The 21496-nt window shown below is 38.6% G+C and overlaps 1 protein-coding gene across 1 annotated transcript; it reads left to right on the top strand.

Moving 5' to 3' along the window:
* Positions 1 to 1788: 1788 nt before the first annotated feature.
* LOC131773027 (coadhesin-like) lies at positions 1789 to 15372 on the top strand. The gene is made up of 18 exons (XM_059088993.2): positions 1789 to 1922; positions 3917 to 3977; positions 4356 to 4373; positions 4908 to 5090; positions 5418 to 5597; positions 6028 to 6198; positions 6513 to 6692; positions 7431 to 7607; positions 8356 to 8532; positions 8901 to 9077; positions 9788 to 9964; positions 10340 to 10516; positions 11507 to 11683; positions 12146 to 12322; positions 12651 to 12827; positions 13641 to 14071; positions 14441 to 14594; positions 15239 to 15372. The coding sequence occupies exons 2-18, from the start codon at positions 3929 to 3931 to the stop codon at positions 15241 to 15243; spliced, it is 2787 nt and encodes a 928-aa protein (XP_058944976.2). The 5' UTR covers positions 1789 to 1922; positions 3917 to 3928; the 3' UTR covers positions 15244 to 15372.
* Positions 15373 to 21496: the final 6124 nt, after the last annotated feature.

Here is a 21496-nt window from a genome sequence, read left to right as displayed (position 1 = left end):
ATTAGCTGGTCATCAACGAGCGATAAACGCATTTGAATCAATAATCAATCAAAACATTGATCAATCAGTCAGCCATTAAGACACTCATTCACTCAGCCCATTAGTTTGTCAGTCAACAACTTTGAAAAAGTCTTTTCTCAATTTTTTTTTCATTGAGGGATACGTTATCCAATCTTTGTGGGTTGTTTTCAGGCATTTGCAACATTTGCACAACAACAAGTGGGCTCCAGTCGAACAAAATCATCGTCAGCCGAAATTTCATGACATCGCACCCTTAAACCTTTACAACTTTCTGATTGCCGATAGGGTCATTTAATTTTAATACGCATTGAAGGAATCTTCACGTGTCCCAGAGCGTTGTAAATTTCATTATAAGTTAGAGTAACAGAGTCGTTTACCAGCCATCGGAGCATGAAACATATGAGACACAAGGGGCTCGCTCTGGACTAAGTGTCTCCAAATCAAGCTTTCTTAAGTGTCTATTGAAAAGAAAAAAGAAACAGACGTCGTGCGCTTCGCAAAGTAACAGAGCAAACGCGTACTGTATGGCATGGAACAAACTCAGCGATTTCTAGATGTCCCCCTTAAAAAGGTCTTTTTATGTTTCCGATCGATGATTTTGTTGCATTTTGCGGAAGCGAAGCTACTATCCCGCAAACTTGTGGTAGCAGTCGGTTCATATGAAACCTTTCACGGATTCCCAGGGTGATATCTCTGGGGGGAAAAGTTTTGACAGTGTGAGATAGAATTGCAACCCTGATTCCCTTATGTCATTTTAAAAATAGATCTAGAAAGCTTTTCCGAAGCTTCCTATGATATATCCCCTTCATCAAGCCATACCACTATCATTTTTCTCACCGGAAAAGTGTCCCGATTGCTTTTGTTATTTCCATAATGTTCCCCCCCACAAAGGTGACTTTAAGCAAGGCTTTTAACTGCTTTTTGAAGTACAAATTTCTTGCTTAACATAACGGAAGCCGGTGAAGAAAAAGTGTGTTATCAGGAAAAATATTGTATTGAATTACTGCACTTGAGATAGTGAACAACTTCGCATAAGTTTGGTGTTCCCCTTCAAAAGAACACCCTGGCAAACAAATTCACCTCTATCACAACATACTTTCGCGAAAGTTTATTTAGCCGCAGAAACACCTTACCGAAAAGTGAAAAGGCATAAAAAAATCAACCTTAAGGAGATTCATTAGTGACAGATACTTCCCGCAATTTTACTGCTAATAACAATGACGAAAAAGGGACAAATTTTCCACGCATGAAAAAAGGTCATGGAACTCGCTGATCAAAGATTTTCCTTTGTGAGGTTCTGGGTCCAAAAAAATTAATGATCATTCGCGGTCTCAAACATGGCTGGTATAAAAAAAGTAAACAAATAAAAAAAAAAAGAAATTAAATTAGAGAGTAAAAATTTGAATCTACAAGTAATGAATGCGAACTAGGTAAATGTTAAGGTTTGAGCGTTTTTCCTAGTGGACGTTTCAGATATAAGTTTAAAATTGCGTGGCGAAAGATTAATCTTGAGTTCTTAAAGAACCATGAAAAAATATGGTACATAAATGATGTCGGTTGAGAAAGTGAGTCAAAGAAAATAGTTTCCGTAGCGCATGATTGCAAACTTGTTTCCATTGTTGCTACTTTGCCTTCCTAAAAAATGCCCCTGTTTGTCTCCAAAATTAGGTTAAATTTGACGCAACATGCATATAATTATTGCTCTCATTTTAATTGGTGGCGTAAGATAACCTTGATCTTATTTTGATCGGCGCAAAGGAAGTATTTTTGCTACACCATTACACAACTGTCTCTTTACTGCGAACTCGGGAGAAGCGTTAATTTAATATAAAACCGCCATAACGACGGCCTGGTCTAGCGATAAGGAATCAATCATATTTTGATCATCGCAGCAAGGAAAGGTATGAAATTAAGGAGAGATAGGATAGTTCTTTATACATGCTGAGAGTACTGTTCAAAACAAAGCAGGATTATGTTCAAAACGCAGTGCTTGTTTTAAAAAATCTTACCGTTTAGGCAAAAGTATACTAATGTACAAATTTCGTGCTGGATCTATTGGGAAATTAATTATTATCAATATAATAATTTCGACTTCTTATGAAATTCGAATTAGACATTTCCAACGATCCTTAAAAACCTGGTGCACATTTTTTCATCCACGAAATTCTGCCGCTAAATTGTAGAAATTGAGTATAGTTTAAGGTGATTTTTGAAGTACCTTCATGATATCAGAAGGATTTGGAATAGCTAAGCAGAATCCTCGCGTAAAACTCGGCGTCATGTGTTGAAAAAGAACGATGCGTCTTTCTAATCGTCGCGATGTGTAAATTATTGTGGGTGAAAATCTCTCACATACAAATGTCCCTGGAACGACCTCAACCCCAAAACTCATTTCGTTCTTACTTATCAGAAAACATTCTCCACTCAACAGGATGCCTCCAATTTTTTGTTTAAACAAACAAGTTAAATTTCAAAATTTGATTGGGTTTCTTCGAAAAAAGACTGAACATACAGAATTGAAAAATCACCTATTCTTCTGTGTCAGTGATATAATCTGGGTTCAATTATCACTTCTATTTTTGCTGGCACTTCCTGATTGATAATATTCTAAAAGATCTAAGGGCAGTGACAAAAATTAATTATAAAAAACAAAATGGAACTTTCAGCTTGAAAATGACACTGTAAACAAATTACTGACACGTAGTTACAATGATCTGACGAAACTGACTATATTAATCCTATCTCAAGGATATCCAGTTTCTCTTGCAAAAAAATGCTATTGATAAAAAAGTTAACCTATTCAAGGTTTTTTCATTACCCATTACAATGTTGGTATGGTTTTTAGCTCGAGTCACACTGGACAAGCTGACTGTTGCTTTAGGGGGGATCTGTTGACATGCAATTAGTAAATGAATTAAAACCTTCAGGCGGTAGCCTACTTTGTGCTAGGCTGCAAACTTCAGCTCAGTTACCAAGGAAACCCTATCCATCGTCAAGACATACATTCCGCCGCGAAAGAGTCAGTTTCTTACGAAACCGTACTTGCATATCATACCTCACAGCTTTAAAATAATTCTGTTTTCGTTAAGGAAACGTTCAGTTGTTACTTAATTCGCCGATGTTTAACTGAACGATTGAAGATTTCAACGTTGGCTTGTTTTTTTTTTTTTCCTAATTATTTATCTAATTATATTAGAGAAATATTCTGCCTCAAGAAACCGGCCCCTAGAAACTTCTATTTCTAATGCCATTTCCGATACTCTTTAATCCTTCATCCTCTAGCATCAGTATTCATATTCTCCACACTGTGATAAGGAGACTTTATTTGACAATCAGGAGCTTCTTGAATTGCTGACAATTTCCGTTGTTCTCATGAACTTTACATTTGATTCAACCCCAACTCTAACCTTTACCCTTTAGAAACAAGAAGCCAGTCACTCTTAGAAGCTAAAGAGTTAACCACATATACGTAATTATGTTCCTGAAAAAATTACGCGCTTCTGATGGCTGAAAACGGATGCACTCTCATGTAACACAAGCGCAAAGTTGTAACACGAATGCAAATTACAAATAGTGCGCGCACGCTTTCAAAATTACGTCTTTGTCGACTTTCTGCGATGTTTTTTTTGTGCACATTATTAACAAGTAATAACATGATTCTCTTGCAATTTGGTGTAAAGACACTTCTAAATTTTTCAGTCTTTGAAAAATTTACTCGTGCTTATTTACACCAAATTGCACTCGAAATCATGTGATTACCTATACTAAATAGACCAAAGAAAGGCAAAATATCAAGGATCCAACGGCAAAATTCTTATAACTTTGAGCTTTGGGGAACAAAAAGTTGACAAAACGAGAAGCTAAGCTGAAATTTGCGAATCTTCTTCTTTTTTAGCATTCGTCAATCATGGATGTTTTGTTTCACCTAACTGGGTTATTTCTCATCGTCGTTACAGGTGAGATAAAATATCAATAAACGCCAGAGTCAAAGGTAATTTATCATTCCTGCCAATTGCAAAGATTTGTTACGAATACTTGAAAATAAGCCAACTGACCCTCGTCCGGCTTTATTTGGAACCGAAAGGAAAAGTCTGTATAACTTTAAAGATATTTCATAATCGCTTGGTACTACTCAGTAGAGCCCTTAATGTGCTCAGCTCGATTGATCAAAGCTGTGTGCTTCCCGGCAATACGATTGAAATTAGGAAGTTCATTTCAAACACGTCATCTATTCTATTTGGCTAAAAGCGAGCTTCTAATTTTATTAGCGCTTTTTTTCCTATTATGCTAAACGTAACTAAATAATGTTCTCTTTTTTCCTTTTCTTTTTGCAGTCCGAGGAGATTCTGAAGGTAGCTATGAACTCACATGATATAGTATGGATGCCTCTCATAGCTCAAGTTCCTTTTTACATTATTTGTTTCAGGGGAACATTGCACTGCAAATATCTATGGAATTAAAAAACGAAAAAAATTCCTTTCAACTTTCGCTTTATTTCGGTTGGGTTACACGAAATTGAACACGAGTTTTTGGTGCCATAGATTTTATTTTTTAAAATTATTATGCCTACAAGCATCCTTTTCAAATCTGGTGTGCTTGATTTTACAATGAGGGTAAAAAAGTCTCTTTTGGTCAGTTAGTTTAACACAGTTGGAATATCAAATTGGAATTGGCCAGGTCGGCTCCAAATTCCAAACAAAAACCTATTATAAAAAAGAAATAAACAATTCAGAAGTCCAAAATTTGGCTGGATTAAATTTGTTATAATGAGACCTTGGATGTCTGTGCAGTGCATGTCAGAAAGCCTTTTTTTTATTTAAGTTATTTGTTGTTATTAGTTTCTATTGTTGTTGATGTTGTTGTTGTTTTTTTTGTTACACGTGTAGGTGCTGCTTTAGATGGTGGTTATTCCGATTGGAGTGAGTTTTCTGAATGCAGTGCTACTTGTGGAGAAGGTTTGAGGATTCGAAAGCGATCGTGCAATAATCCAGAACCTAAAAACGGAGGGAAAAACTGTAATGACTTGGGAGCAGACACGGACACCAAATCTTGCAACTCATTTCCTTGTCGTAAGTGTGTTTATTTTTGATAAATAGAAGTATTCAGGTTGGCAACTTAAGTCTAGGATTGGCTTAGAAGGGATTTAAAAATGACGAATAATTTTTATATTGAGATATCTTTGACTGAGGGTCCGAAATAACCTTATCTGCTTTGGTTTTGCATTACTTCACTCTGTGATTGGTCAAAAAATACTCGCACTAACCTCTCTTTAACCAATCAGAGACAAAACTATTCCTTTTAACTTGTATTTTCCTTGCTTCAGAAAGTAGTTTGGTCTTTTACGGCCATTTCTCCACTTTTTTTGTACCACTTTTAACATGTACCATTCATTTTAGCCGTTGATGGCGGTTATTCTCAATGGTCGAACTTCACGGAATGCAGTATCAGCTGTGGAGGAGGTGGAATCCAGAGTCGCTCGCGAAAATGCAACAACCCTTTGCCTTGCTGTGGTGGAATGAACTGCGAACACTTGGGACCAAGTACAGAGACAAGAGCATGTGGCGAATGTGCCTGTGGTAAATCAATTATCTACTTTAGTTGGTCATTTTTTGATAGCAACGATGACAAATACTATTACAAAGGATTTCGAAGATTCTCAAGCTCAATATGACAACAGTGACGATGTTTTCAAAGAGGATGACGATTTGTTAACTATGATAGTGTCGTTGACGACAAAGACAAGGATGATGGTGACCTACCCTTTTCCTAACCGAACAACAGTCAACTAAAAACAAGTTAAGGTTAATTTTTAGGTTGGGGGGGGGGGGGGGTAGGTGCACACTTGCTCAGATAAACTGATCCTGACGATCGATGACTATGGCTTTGACAATGACAATGACGAGGCGGGAGATGTACTGCGACAAACACGACATAGACAAATAAGATTGTGTCGAGGACAACGACGATACGAATGTCGATGACTGACTGTAGTTTTTTTGGCTTCAGATATTGACGGTAGCTGGAGTGAGTGGTGTGCCTTCACACGCTGCACAGTTTCATGCGGTGGTGGGATGAGAATCCGTAACAGAACTTGTACTAATCCTCCCCCATCAGGCCTTGGTCTCGATTGTGCCGGCCCAGCTGCTGAATTACAGATATGTAATACTGAGTCATGCCGTAAGTGTCAGAGAACAAAATTTGTAATTGTGAATTAAGAGACACGCATAGATGACGTCACCATTCGCAACATTTTGCTTTTTCATTGTATGAAAAATAGATTTCATGTTGCCGAGGGTCTGTTTTGTAATTAATATCACAGATGATGTCAAAACGTAGAAGGAGCAAAATGGTAGCACACGAGATGCAACCAAGCGGGTGTCTCTGATATTCCTACCTCATTTTGACATCTTCTGGATCTATTAAGGAACAGACCAACGACAACGTGGAATCTAGTTGTGAATTAATTATTCGCTTTCCTTTGACAATCCAAGATAATGCTAATTACACCCAGTGGTCAGAGTGGTCTGAATGCAGCGTCACTTGCGGTGTTGGAGAACAAAAACGTTCAAGAACTTGCACCAATCCCCCTCCTGGGCCAGGAAGGAAAAACTGTGAAGAAGAGCACTTAGGACCCGCTGATGAGACTCAAAAATGCAGACTAAAGCCATGTCGTAAGTGAATACGTACAAGATAAGAATTAAACGATCGAAACATACCATTACTTGGAGTGTGCATATGATATTTTTATTCCATGAAATGTTGTTTCCATAGACTACTAGCATTCCCCCTTTTTAGGCAAAAGTCCTCCGCGCGAATCAAAAAACATTGGCTACGAAAAAAGTTGACGTTAGCGCGCTAGCTTAGACAGCTATTTCGAGAAAATTTTTCCGAAAAAAGGACAAAATTGCACGCAAAAATTTTGATTGGTGACCTGGGTATTCGGAAATCAATTATTTTTTAAGTCAAATCAAAATATAAATTTACCAAAGCCGTGATGCCTTTTCCTTACAAAGACGTTTTCTCAGATTTCCCTGAAATGCCGAGGTAAAGGAACCACAACCTGAAAACTACCCATATTACCTTTTGGGATTGTCGCGTGCACTTTTCTTTCGATAGTCTCTCTCAAAAAAGCTGTTTGCATATGGAAAACCATTCACAAGCGGTTGGATTAAGTGCGTGCCAAATTCGATCGTTTTAGGAATTGCCTATGGCTCTCGACGTCATTCCACTGATAAAAAGTTTACCTCATCCACTCATCCACAAGGCTCTGTATTACTCTATGACCTCCCTCCCTCCCCCCCCCCTTCACTCCCCCCCGAAAACCATGTGACCCCCAAAATTTTTCACCCCCTGACTGGTCCCTTAGTATGTTACATTGCGTTCTTAGTAGAGATTCGTGTTCCATTTAGCAATAGACGGCAATTATACAGAATGGACAGAGTGGTCTGAATGTAGTGCGAGTTGCGGGGGAGGCTCCCACCTGCGAACAAGACAGTGCACCAGGCCACCTCCGAAATACGGTGGACTTGATTGCAATGAACTGGGACCTGCTGATCAGAGGCAACAGTGTAACCCAGACCCTTGCCGTGAGTTTCCGTTCAATTCTTATATGTATCAATGACTTTGGCAACTTGACAATGAAAGTGTGCGATGATTTGACCTTCTCTAGTAAACTGTTACAAAGCTTTACTTTCTGCAAATCTTTGATTGTAGTTTACTTGCAAGAAAGATCGATTCTTCACTAACCAACCCCATGTCAAACACTGATTTGAGATATGATCGCTACTGAAGCAGCTCTCAGCAGAAAAAATAACACGAAGGGTTCCGTCTGAAAATTCATTTAACCTTCGCCTTTCAAAATGAGCGAGTTTTACCTGAATCTTATCATTGGTACATTCCCATTGGCAAAGTTACAAGACAAACGATTCTTGCCTAAGGTTATGAATATCACATGAGGTAATTTTAGGGAGTATGTCCTTACGAACAAAGCACGCTATTTTCGAGCTTTCAAGTTTCCCTTCACACACCAACTCGAAGACGCATATTTTTTTAATAATGCCTGCTTGAGCATAAACTACTGATCGGTTGAGTATCTAGAATAAAAAAAATTCTCAAAATTTAAAACTCGTCTGGGAATAAATAAGTTACCTAAGCTGCAAGTATCCGGTCTAGTCATTCATCATGAAGAAAATCTGACCTAGTTATACTAACGAGCCCTTTTCCGAGTGGACAGTGACTCGAATCTTATGCTATACCTCTGCTTTTTTAAAGCGAAAACCATATATCTTGAGGCCAGTTTATTTTCTGATGTTGTTACTTTCCCTTTTTTATCAGCCATTGACGGTAACTATACTAAATGGTCCGAATGGTCTGAATGTAACGTCATCTGTGGGGGTGGAGTACATAGCCGTTCAAGAACGTGCACCAATCCCCCACCGAAAAACGGTGGAAACAATTGCGAAGGGCTGGGACCAGCTAATGACACACAGGCTTGTAACCCAGACCCCTGCCGTGAGTAGGTCATCATAGTTTACTAAAGAGACCTAATAGATATTCAGAGAGTGAATAAGATTGGGAAGATTGCTTTTAGGGAATGTTCCTTGCAGGCATTTCACAGGCCTGTGCCCAGAGCATACGTTTTGGATGAGGAAGATGAACAATTGGATCAACTTTGGACAACGAGATCACCTATAATAAGCAGGGGAATAGTTTATTGAAAACGACGAATTAGAGTAAAGACATTTTTATATTCGTAACTACTCATGTTCACACGCGATTATAATACCATATGGATGTAAGTTAAATTTAACGATCAATTTTAGCTGAGAAAATGTACCCACATCTTTAAAAAGCGTCTTTTTTTCTTTTACTTCGAGTAGCAATCGATGGTAATTTTTCCGAGTGGTCTGAATGGTCCGACTGTAGTGCTACATGCGGCGGAGGTTTACAAACACGAACGAGAAACTGCACCAATCCCCTTCCGCAATACGAAGGAAAAGACTGTGAAGGCCTGGGCCCCGCTGTCGAGACACAGTCATGCGGCTCGGAAAAATGCCGTAAGTACTAAACTGTGTACACATGCTTCTCTTGTTTGATTTACTCTTGAGGTGCTTCAACGGGCATATCAGCTTTCGCTTTGCTTGAAGAAGATAAGCAAAGCATCATTTGAAAGGTCATGATGATGAATGATTTTTGATTGTGACTCTTTACCAGGTTTATACATCTATTTAACAACAATGAATATTGTAAAATCTCTTTCTTCAGAATATTCTTGTTTCTTAAAATAGTCGTTAAGAGACGGGTCCTTATTTATTGCCTGGAGGGGGAAGAAGGGTAGAGTTGAAGGAATTTGGTCGTGTCACGATAACATCCCTACCTCAGGCTCTGTCATATTCGTATCCAACCCCCCCTCCCCCTCACTAGCTTCCTCTTTACACTCTGTTGACGATTGATACCCCCTCCCTTCCCCCCTGAAAAGCATGCGATCTGTTATCTCTCCCATCAGCAGCTTTTAGTATGTAGTTTAGGTTTAGTTAGTTTAGGTTTAGTTAGTTTAGGTTTAGTTAGTTTAGGTTAGTTAGTTTAGTCAGGGATAATTAGTTGATCTTGTATCATTTTATAATATATCCTGAAGGATTTACCGTGTATAAATAAAGTTGCCATTACCATTACCATCTCTCCCAGAATCCTCCATTCGCCAACCCCCCTCCCCACCTCTCCGGCGATAAAAATAGACCAGTCTCTAAGAATTGTATTTTTTCGTTAGCAATTGATGGTAACTACACTAAATGGTCGGACTGGTCAAAATGTAGCGTCACTTGTGGAGGAGGGGAACAGAGCCGCACAAGAACTTGCACAAATCCCTCTCCTTCGCACGGTGGGAAGAATTGTGAGGGCTTGGGACCAGCTAATAAAACGCAAGAGTGTAACCCAGACCCCTGCCGTGAGTAGTTAGAGCATCTTTTCACTTCACAAGCAGTGATCTTTTCCGCGAAAATGATCACGAGCTTTAAAACACTTACGTATGAATTGAAAGGCGTTTAAACACTGATCATGATATCTGCTTTAGATGACTTTTTTTCTTGTGATTAAACTTTCATATTATAAATGTTCATAACCGTGATATTGGTAATACTTTAAAAGTTTATCAATCGACGGACGAGACTACAGCAGTCTCCTCTACAGTCTTTATCGAGTTTGTGTCTCAGTGATCATTATCATTCTCTGAGCAATTGCACTCCTACCCTCCCCTAACCCAACATTAACCACCTAACTTGTTATCAAATGACTGATCTTGATCCTGTTTTATTTTGAGTAGCAATCGATGGTAATTACACCGAGTGGTCAGAGTGGTCCGAATGCAGTGCTTCATGTGGTGGAGGTTTACAAACAAGAACAAGGAACTGCACCAATCCTACTTCACAATACGGTGGAAGAGACTGTGAAGGCCTGGGCCTAGCAATGGAGACACAATCATGCGGTTCGGAAAAATGTCGTGAGTACTCAACCACGTCTGTTTGGGTGTGTTGTTTTGTCTGTTTGTTGGCTTTTTTTTTTTAGTTTGCTAACTTCTTTTTTAGTTAGCAGATAGGCCTGTCCCTATTTTGCCCGGCAACTTATGAGCAAAGTTTGGCGTTTGGCGAAACTTTTTGCGTTTCTAACAACCTCGGGTAATTTTTGCCTTATATCAAGCACGAAAAAGTAAACGATTTAATTTGTAAAAAAAAAACTTCAATTTATACGAATTTATTAAATAGTTACCAACCTTTTGAACACTATTGACCATGTGTTTTGTTCCTTCAGACTTAAGAATATCCTTAAATTTCGTCCATATTTGCGAGCAACTCTATGCAGCTAAATTTCAAGCTATTTTCCACGACAGATGTTAGCATTTATTGTGGAGAACGAAAAACAAAGCTTTTAATTGACATTTATAAAAAAATATCGACAAATTTCGGTAGCAATTTTTAAAATTTAGCTAGCAACTTTTTGGATTTTTTGCAATTTTTTAGCAACTTTTTGGCATTCCAGTGAGCAAATTTCAAGCATTTTACGAGCACAATGGGACGGGCATATTTTGCAATAGTTTATTCGTCGGCATATAAGCCTTGACATAATTTTATACAAAAAATTGGAACTATCATTGTTCCAATTTTTCGTATAAAACTATCTCTCTTTGATGAGTAAGGAATTACCACTTTTTAATCAGTGGTTGCTTTTATAACAGGAAAACATCTTAACCCGCTCACTTCGGTAAAGAAAAACAGTAATTGTTATTGGGGTTTTCCCTACTCTAAATACATTTGACAAACTGAGCTGCTTCCTGCAAGATGTACACTGTAGACAGGAACATCGTGTGTTTGAGATTCTCGGGAAACCGAGCAAAACTAACTGTTTCCCTCGAACCAGACACTGGTTACAAATCATGTGTACTTTCTTTCGATAGCCACTGATTCTGGACACTGTTTTTTCTTTTTCTTTCCAGCAATTGACGGCAATTACACCAGTTGGTCTGACTGGTCAGAATGTAGCGCCACTTGTGGAGGAGGACAACAAAGCCGTCTAAGAACCTGCACCAGTCCCCCTCCAAAGCATGGTGGGAGGAACTGTTCCGAATTAGGCTCGGCTGTTGATTCGCAAATTTGTAACCCAGACCCCTGCCGTGAGTAACCAATATGACTCCACTTGCGATATACAAAGACAGGGAATGAAACCTTTTGTTGAAAAATTTGTCCAATTACGAAGACACATTGTTCTTAGTCTCAAAAAAGGCATTTCTAATTATTATCAATAAATTTTATAGCCCATCTTGCAGTTTTTCTCAACACTTTGGACAAGTAAATTCTACCCCCAGCTTATATGCTAAAGATCGATTATTTGAACAGTGAACCATTTAAAACTGTTATAAGAGCTGTTATCAAAATTTGAAAGCATACACTGCTGCATTTGTATTAAAGCTGAAACAACTAACGTATTTCAATTTCAAGTTATGTTGTCAGTGATAAACTCATGGGGTACTGTTCATGCATGCTTATACGTTAACAAACGAACGTACGATTTTATGACAAAAAGAGAGATAAAACGCGCAGAAGGTTTGGCAACGAGATGATGTCATCTCTTACAGCAATCGACGGCAACTATACACAGTGGACAGAGTGGTCTGACTGTGGCGTCACATGTGGTAGCGGTGTCCAGAATCGATCAAGAAGCTGCACTAATCCAACCCCACAATACGACGGGAAAAGCTGCGAGGATGTGGGACCAGCCGATGAAACGAAAGAATGCAATAAAAACCCGTGTCGTAAGTGAATTTTGACTGACTCACATGGCAAAGTCATTCGTTAGACTTGACAAATTCCAGGAGAGCAATAGTGGTCGGGGAAAGACCGTGCTTATCGTTTTTGGGACAAGGGGAAACAAATTTTGAAGACAAACCCCTAAATCGTACCTCATTTGCGACTCTATTTTGTCAAACAAGAGATGGCAGTTAAAAGGTACTCGAGACGTCGAAACTCTTTATGGTGGCCAATTTACACGCATCATCAACTCAGTTGATGAAAACAAATTATCTTCCCTGATATCTACTAATTTACACTGATATGATTTAATTGGTTACTTTTATTCAAAAGCAATTGATGGAAATTACACGGCATGGTCCAAATGGTCCGAATGTTCTGTGACTTGTGGCAGAGGATCAAGGAATCGATCACGAGAATGCATCAATCCCTCCCCACAATACGGTGGAAAGGACTGCAACGTTTTGGGTCCTGCAAACGATATCCAAGAGTGCAACAAATCTGCATGTCGTAAGTCCTGTTCAAAAGCGGTTTTGACCGATTTCATGTTTTGTTACATAATTTATATGATTATGCTGTATGACTGACATTAGATTTGATAGAAATCATGCAGGAGGTACACTGGCATGTTGTCCGACAGTCTGTCTGACTGACTGACGTCTTGATCGACAAACTCGATCAGTTGCCTTACTGACTGAGGGAATACTGACTCTTTCTCTCTTAGTTGCTGATCCACTGACTCACCGACGGAAAACCCGAAAGACGATGTAGTTCCAAACGGCTTTACGCTATTATTTCATTTCATCGACAAAACGAAACCAAGCGAATCGATAAAAAGCACGATATAGAGTAAAGAAAAGCGATCGAAGCGCGTAAAAAATGATTGTGACTGATTCACGCGGCCCCTAACTAGTTTTTAACCGACACAGAAATAAAACATGAATTCAATGAAAATAATTGATCAAGCAAAAGTTTAAAAATCCCAGAGATTATAATCTCTTAGCAAAATGCAAAATAAAACCTAACTTGTGAAACAAAATATATGGCTAATTAACTAAAGAAACAAGAAAGGGTAAAATAAACTAAGCAAAAAGCGAAAAGCACGAACAAACACAAAGACGTTATCCTGGCGCCGACTGACTGACTGACCGACGGACTGATTAGCTGATTGACCGTCTGACTGTCTGACCGAATGACTGCCTGACTGCCGTGACTGACATATCGAGTAATTGATTCACAAACTGACGCTCCAAGTCAATGACCTACTGACTCTCTGAAAGACCCAAAAAAGAGCAGCTAAATTTGCTTCTTATTTTTAAAAAGCTCCGCCCTGCTCGGCTGGTCTCGATGTTGGCATCGTGTTGGACAAATCAAAAAGTGTCAAGATCGCCAATCTTCATAAAGTAATCGATTCACTGGTTGACCTCGTGGACAAGTTTGAGCCGGCCCCAGACAAAGATCATTTTGGTTTAGTTACGTTCAATAGGAGAGCCCACGTTGAGTTCACGTTTGCTGAGGAAGCTCGTTTCAGCAAAGAGCAACTAAAAGAAAAAATAAAAGACATGCCACGTACATTGGAGTTTCAGACGCGCACTGATCTGGCTATGCAGGCAGCCAGAGATCAGCTTTTCTCGCCATCTGGAGGAGACAGACCAGATAAACCAAATGTCATGATTGTACTCACGGATGGAAAACCTACAAAACAACCCAGGGATTTCAAGATTTTCGCAACTGAGTTTTACCAGGACCCCAAGGTACAGCTTGTTCGTCCTTTGACAGGTCTTGATAACTTGTGCCATCCTCTCGGCAATCAGATGCAAGACCAAAACCAACAGCAACCGAAATTTGGTCGCCTGCGTTTTCCCACACCCCAGGAAGTGTGCACGAAGAGGGTAGAGTGGTAGATCGTGTGATTTTAGCCTCAAAGTAAATTCGTACACTGCCTGAGGTGCGGGAAACGAAGGAGACGAGGTTTCGATTGCAGTTTGTTTTAGTCTTTCATCTGATTGGTCGAAAGGATGGTGCAAGTTATCTAGTCCAATCACAGGGCGCAGTTATGTCGGGGAGGAAAGATATTACCATTATCAGTATTTTTTGTCATCGTTATTTTCTTTAATCTTCAGGTTGCAGATCTGTACACCGTTGCAGTGGGTATTGGAACTGGCATCAACATAGCAACCTTACATGATATAGCCGGTTCCAATGGAAATGTAATCGCTGTAGAAAGCTTTGATCAGTTAGCAGCGGAACTGAGTGAAATTAAGGACAAAGTCTGTGGTAGGTTTTGTGTTAAAGCCTGGGGGAAATTTCCTCAACAAGATTTTAATCAGGGATGATCTGCCCTGTAATCCAAACCCTTCCATTTGTGTTCCACTTACCGGTACACTTAAGCAAGTAACTGCCCCTCACTTCCGTGTCCAATGCAATGTACACACAATGGCATACCCACAATAAATCATTGCACCCTTAAACTCAATGCAATGGCATAGATGCTAAGAAGAAAAACTAATGTTAAGACTTTGGGAGAACAGAGCTGAATAAACCACGCTGAGGTAGAGGTACTAAGATTCTCGAATCTTGAAAGCCTTTTTTTAATATACTTCTTTTTCCGTTAAATTTCTACGGCATCTACTAATAATACCACCACAAAACTATGTGCGTATAGATTACGAACCTAAAAAAGATAATAATAAAATAAAATCCAGAATTCAAAGTTCACAACACCCGCGAATAGGTCCATTTTCTGAAGGAATTGCTTGTGGTAAGCCTACCAAAGAAGCCGGGTCATCCGGAAAAATGAAAACTCTTCTACCCACGTAAAAAATTGCTTTGAAAAACCTCATTGAAAAATGGTGAAAAGCAGTTGGTATCGAATGGTGTAGAATTTTGATTAATTTTTGTTCTCTCTTTTCTTTTTCAAGAATAAACACGGAATGAAAGCAACAGCAAGCATTGCTTGCAAAAGAAACATTAAGAGGGACAACATTGGAATTCACTGGGGTAGCAGTAACCGGGTTACAGAGCCATGCATAAGGAGTACTTATGGAGAAAAACGGATTATATTATATTCTGTAATTACGTACTGCCAGAAGATTTTTCGGTAATAGCCTCCTGGTACTGCGCAATAAATACACGGCTTTGATAAAACTCGATGCGATTTTTTCTGTGATTGAGCGAGTCCTGCAAGAAAATATTTTCAAAAAGCTGGCAACTCTTTTAAGTGGCGAACACAAAATGTTGTAGTCCTGCATTTTTTTTAGTCCTGGCCTGAGGGAAAGGGGAGAGCGAGGGGGAGGTGGTCTGAAAGTTGAAGAGAAGAGGTGTCTTTTGTTGCTCCTTCCCCCTCCCCCCCCTCCCCCCCCGCTCCCCCCCTACCAAATAATCAACTACCCTCAAATACTCAAATTCATCAGGTAGATAACCAGGCCAGAACATGCGGGATTACAAAAAATTTCCACAGAAATAGTTGAAACCCTTATCGCACTCAGAAGTAATTGGAGCTCACAGCGAGCATCTACTAATTCGTCGGGGAAATGTAACCTCCGTTTGGGCTTAGTCCAAGTTATGTTAAGAGGTCTTAACACGACACAAGATTTAATACGAGCTGGATCAGTTAATTTCTTTACTTTTTTTGGTTGAAAAAGCAAGCCAATGTCCACTTTTGATTAGAAAAAATGACACGTTATGCCACTGGAGGTGTACCGAACCAGTCATAACAAGGTCTACATAAATATCCAAAGGTCCAAAAGACAATGATATCCCGCGTGGTAGAGTGTTGTTTTGCGATAAACACAGAGATAACCTCAAGGCTTAAGATAAAGAATGTTAAATCCCTCTTTACTTTTCACTGGTTTAGCTAAAGTATTTAGTTACCAACAATACCTTGGAACAGGATCAAATCCAGAAACAATTTTAATTTTAACGGCTTCACATCTTTTTGCTTTTTTTCGCAATTGCAATAATTACGTCAACGAATCGTTCCGTCTGTCGACCAATTAGAAACGTATACGCTCGTAATTGCAACATTTGGTGTAAGGACGCCACACAATTCTCCCGCACACATTTAACGCACACCCCCGAGAACACGCCTTTATGTAAGTTACCCCCAGACAGACATTTCAAAAGCAATTATGTGGTTCGAATTTTCTCACGTCTCTGGGTTTGCGGTTTATCCTTATGTTTTCATTCACGAATGAATACATCAATTTAAACTAATAACATAAATAATTGGGGCTCCAGAAGGCTTCTAAAAAATCTTTTGTTATTGCCGCTAAAAGAACTCCTATGGGAAATGATTTCTGCAATGTGTCTGTTTCGTTTACCAAATACACTAATTAATGTGTCGATGACAGACTGCGCTAAATAAGCCTTTCCTCAATTTAAGTGGGTTGAAGTGTTTTACCCTTTTTTTTACGGCCAGACAAATCTATTGACATGCAATATTTTTAGTGTCATATAAACAATCTTAACTTAAGACCACACTCAATGACACGTTTATCAGATGTCGTCTTCGACTGTCTGCTTTTATGAATGGGACGTGACCCTTAGCCTGCTACTGTCTCAAAGGTTTCACGACAAACAGTGCAATAAAAGTTGAATCATGAACTATGATTTAAAAAAAGGATAAAAACTCCTCTAAGCATACAGTTGTTTGTAAATATTATAGCCTAAGCAGTTTTTTTCAGGTCCCATCTGACCACAGTCTCACCAACATAATTTGTGTTTTAAAAGACATACTAATCTATGGGCGTTTACATCCACTAAATTTAGACTTTCATTCATTTATACTTGAGATGGAGCTTAATCTAAAGAATTATTTTGCAAGTTATGAATCACAATATCAGGGCCTTTACAATCCTTTGCACATTCAAAAAATTCATTGACAACAGCCTTAGGAACACTGAAGTTTGGGTGGCATTTATAAATAATATTCACGAACCTTTTAAACTCTACCTAGGTGGTTCAAGCTTTACCTAACTACTATCAGAAATATCTGTGGGCATGCTGAAAATCACACACCATGCACGCAAGCTATACGTTACCTGTCACAGATAGCAAGAACAACAAACTTGTTTTATTTTACTACGTGTAAGGCAAGCCATTTAATCTACAAGAAATATGCATGCAAGTTTACAAGGTCAGATATTTTGTATTCTTGCTCTCGATAGTCTTGCATAGCGGCAATATTCATTTGAAATCCTGTTAGTAGACGCTCTGAGGTTAGGCACTACTTTTGGCAAAAATTCCGTGAAGTTGTTAAGCTTATATTGACAAACCGATTATAAATAGATCATTTATGGATTTCTGTCAGTCCTGGTTACTTAATGTTGATGTATTGTGTTTAGTGAGCACCACGCTCGAGAGATCTTAAGTACCTCTCTTTCTGATGAAATTAAGTTTAAGCACTGAGTCCATCCGGAGCCAGAAGAGAGACGAGAAAAATTTTAAAACAAGGTGCCTGGACTCTTCGGTGCCGAAGAGCTCCTTGTTAGAATTGGAAAACTTTCGTGGAATTTAAATAATTTCAAATTTTTTCCAAGGAGGCTTGCCTAAAAGTATAATCACACAATATTTCGTCTAATCTGCTTTTCAATGTTTTTGTAATCACGATTCACGACTGCACTATGTAAGTAATATAGCAGAGGAATTTGTTGGCAATGGGATTAAGGTTACTTATTCCTCTTCAGCGAAAGAATTTAGGGTTTTTAGCCTAGTCGCAGATATTTTAACATAAAAAATCACTGAACACTAAGAGAATTCATAAGTAGATCAGAATTGTGCGGCCAGATATGTGAATTTCTAAATCGTCTCTATTTTTCTGAAAATTCATGGAAACTTTCCAATTTACAAAGAGGTCATTCTCTTACTTATTGGTCTGTCTAGTCAGTTTGTTTCGTCAAATGGCAAAAGCGCTCATTGAACCGGCAGTGTTCGACCCCTCTTCAGCAACTTGTAAAGTTATTTTCATGGCGCAGTCGGGACCTGCCCTTTAATTAAGTGTAAGCCAAAATGGATCAACCTTAAATCTGATGTGTGTTCGTAACAGGATTAGGAAATAACAGACATTTAATTATTCGGATCAATATCAGTATCTTGGCAACTGCCCACCCACCCCTCCCCTAACCCCACATTAATCTTAACTTGTTGTCAATTGACTGTTGTTGAGTTAGGGGAGGGGTAGGTGGACAATTGCCCAGATACTGATATTGATCCAATTAGTCCAAGGTTTCGCACACGGAAATCTTTGAAACGATTGGGACCATCCATTTTCCATCCAGCAATCATCAGAACGGAAATTTAACATTACAGCACTAATATGAATAAGGCAACAGAGGAACTAATTTTAATTTCATACGTTTAGAATAGCAATCAAATGAGAATAACAGCAAAATGAAACATGCCCAAGCGTGGCATTGCCCTTCAACCTCCGCCCCACACCAAACTCCGCTTGAAAGTGCGTTTAGTACACCCTCTCACTCTTTGGAAGGCAAAACACTTCCGTAAGTCATCCGTCCAAACGAGTTTGCAGTCAACATGGTTGGTATGTCTGTTCTGCTCTATGACCTTGAGAGCTGGGTGCACTAAAGATACAACTAAATAATTTTTGCTACATTTACACCAACAAGTATCCTTAAGTTTTTCCATGGCAGAGTTGAAGGAGAAAAACGAATCTTTTTTTCTTCCCCAGTCCACTTGACCGCAAACCGTCATATATTGAAAAATAAGTCAATCTTACTCCAAGATCTGAATATCAGTTACCTGCGCCTTCTAACATGTATTTCCAATTATTTTAGCTCTGAGGAATTAATAATAACTCCACTAGTCAAAATTTTTCTTTGTTCTCAGCATCTTTCTTTTTAACCATTTGACAACAATTACGTGCCAAAAAGTTTCTGTGGCTCAAATGTGAACATAACGTCCTGAAGGAAATCTCGACGGCGACTAAGGACGTGGCAAAACAAAAGATCCAACAGGCAAAACAACAGCTGAGCGCATGCGTTTTATAACTTTGTACATTTCTTTGCCGTTCTCCGCAAAACGTCAACGTGAAATCACCAAAATTTTCTCGGACAGAGAACTGGAAAACCCGACCGCAAATTATTTAATTATAGGTTTCCACCGATTTGAGACTCAACGCTGTTTCCATAAATTATGCCAAAGTCGAGGTATGGCGCCGTAAAGACTTTAAACACATTCAGCCTTTGCGAAATTTTGAATTAAAATATGAAACGATTTTTTTAATCTGCGTCTTTCTTGGCGCTGCTGTCCTGATAAGTGGTGTCCGACGTCAAAACATTTGTCACAATAAATTAGATTCACATCAGACCGCAAGAGATAAGATTATGTTGTAAAGTTCAACGTTAATGACCTACCTTTGATAAGAAATCTAAAACTATTTTGCAACACAGGTAAATAGCTCTCAAGAAGGTCTCTTAATTTCCGGGTAATAAAATTCATATGCAAAAAAAGAAAGAAATGAAATTTCTACTTTCTGCAAGCATTAACAAACAACCGGTTATTTTATCAACAGCACGTTGCGATTCAGGAAAAGGAAGTGCTTATGTGGATGATCTGCGAGAGTTAATTAAGCCTTTTAAGCAAAACTGGCCTAATTCAACAGCAGTAAAAAAAAACAGATAACTCTTTTTTTTTCATAAAAAAGAGAGAGAGATAAAGAAGAAAAAAAAGACGGAGCAACGCAAACGGGCTCCTTTGCCAACAATCTAACTCGTTTCTACCAATGAACCATCTTAGCAGAAAGAATTATTGTCAAAACAAATTATCTTTGATCAAATTCAAATTTGATTCTTCGCAATGAAAAAAAACTCGTGAAAATTGGCGGTGGTTTGAGAAATTATAAACAGAACTGCTCTTCACTAATAAATAAACTGAATTAGCAAAGACTAAAAGATCATTCGTGAACAAACTTTCGACGTAAAAAATATTACATAAGTTTCCAATAAAACAATAGAGTTTATGTTCGAGGGCATAAATCTATTTTGGGCGCGACTCAAAGTCACTTAAGTCCGGGCCTCTAGCTTAAAAGTTTCCGCAACGACGACGGCAAAATTTACAAAGATTCATAAAGCACGTGCACAGCCGTTTCTCTGCTTGTTAAACCTTTTGTTTAGTGAGATTCTCTTCACCGTCGTCGTCGTGGTTTTCTTAAACTCCCTAATGACTCTAAGACGGGCCCAGAACATATGAATGCCAAAGAACAAAAACTGCATTACTATTATCGTCACTTTTGAGAAAATTAAAACAGCACCTACTTATGCTTACTTTGCAACTACGCCTTGCCGTAATCACCATGTTAATTAAGAGACCTTGGAAAAAAAAAATTTACTAATGACTCGAGTACTCGAAACTCATTAACGTTCGGCTTTAAATTTCATTTTTTTAAGACTTAGACAAGACTTTTTTAAAAAATAAACTAGAAGCGTGTGCTTTCAGGCCGAATCCTTTAACCCCTAAGAATGACCGGCTTCTAATTTCTCCATAAAGTATCTCCTTTGAATCAAATGTAAGGGTCATGAAAATAAAGGAAATCGTCACCAATTTAGGAAGTTCAAGTCTGATTGTCAAACAAATTCTCCTCATCAGCACCAGAAGAAATGAAAAATAAAAACGGTATGGAGGATATGAACACCACTGTTAGGATTTGACAAGGGATAACGCGCCATAATTTTAAACTGCAAACAAGAACAGAGCAGCTTTAAGAAAAGAAAGGCATTAATGTATTCAAGACAAAAACTCCGGAAGAATAAACAAAGAGACTTCCTAGGAACTAAATTACTAGACCCTATCTTCAGTCTTAATGAAAGATCGGTTTTGATGCTATCAATTTCTTTGAGTGTTTGAAGAGGAGGCGTTTCATCTGAACATAATGAAGTCAGGTTTTACACGAACAGCAACGAAAGAAAGATTCATATCTTAATTACTGAAATTAAAGATTAGATCGAAATGTTACTGAAAATGCACACGCCCAAGGAAATTTCCTGTAATCATAATCGAGACTATCTTTACAATCAATTTATTATTTTAAAAAGCATTTTTACCCAATGAACTTAAAGGAGAAAGCGGAGAATGTAACAGAAAATGCCAAATATGGCTCCATTTATCTGATCTGCCTGATAATATCCGGTCAAAACAGGGAGATTAAGAGGTGTGTTAATGAC

The sequence above is a fragment of the Pocillopora verrucosa genome, chromosome 10, assembly GCF_036669915.1.
Source record: "Pocillopora verrucosa isolate sample1 chromosome 10, ASM3666991v2, whole genome shotgun sequence".
Taxonomy (NCBI): domain Eukaryota; kingdom Metazoa; phylum Cnidaria; class Anthozoa; order Scleractinia; family Pocilloporidae; genus Pocillopora; species Pocillopora verrucosa.
This window is presented reverse-complemented; position numbering and strand designations above follow the sequence as displayed.

What these genes read in the sequence shown, in the direction of transcription:
- LOC131773027 (XM_059088993.2), top strand. Translation starts at nt 3,929, where the DNA reads ATGGATGTTTTGTTTCACCTAACTGGGTTATTTCTCATCGTCGTTACA. An exon ending in ATGCAGACTAAAGCCATGTC is followed by an intron (nt 6,693 to 7,430) that starts GTAAGTGAATAC and finishes TGTTCCATTTAG; the next exon opens with CAATAGACGGCAATTATACA. An exon ending in TTGTAACCCAGACCCCTGCC is followed by an intron (nt 11,684 to 12,145) that starts GTGAGTAACCAA and finishes CATCTCTTACAG; the next exon opens with CAATCGACGGCAACTATACA.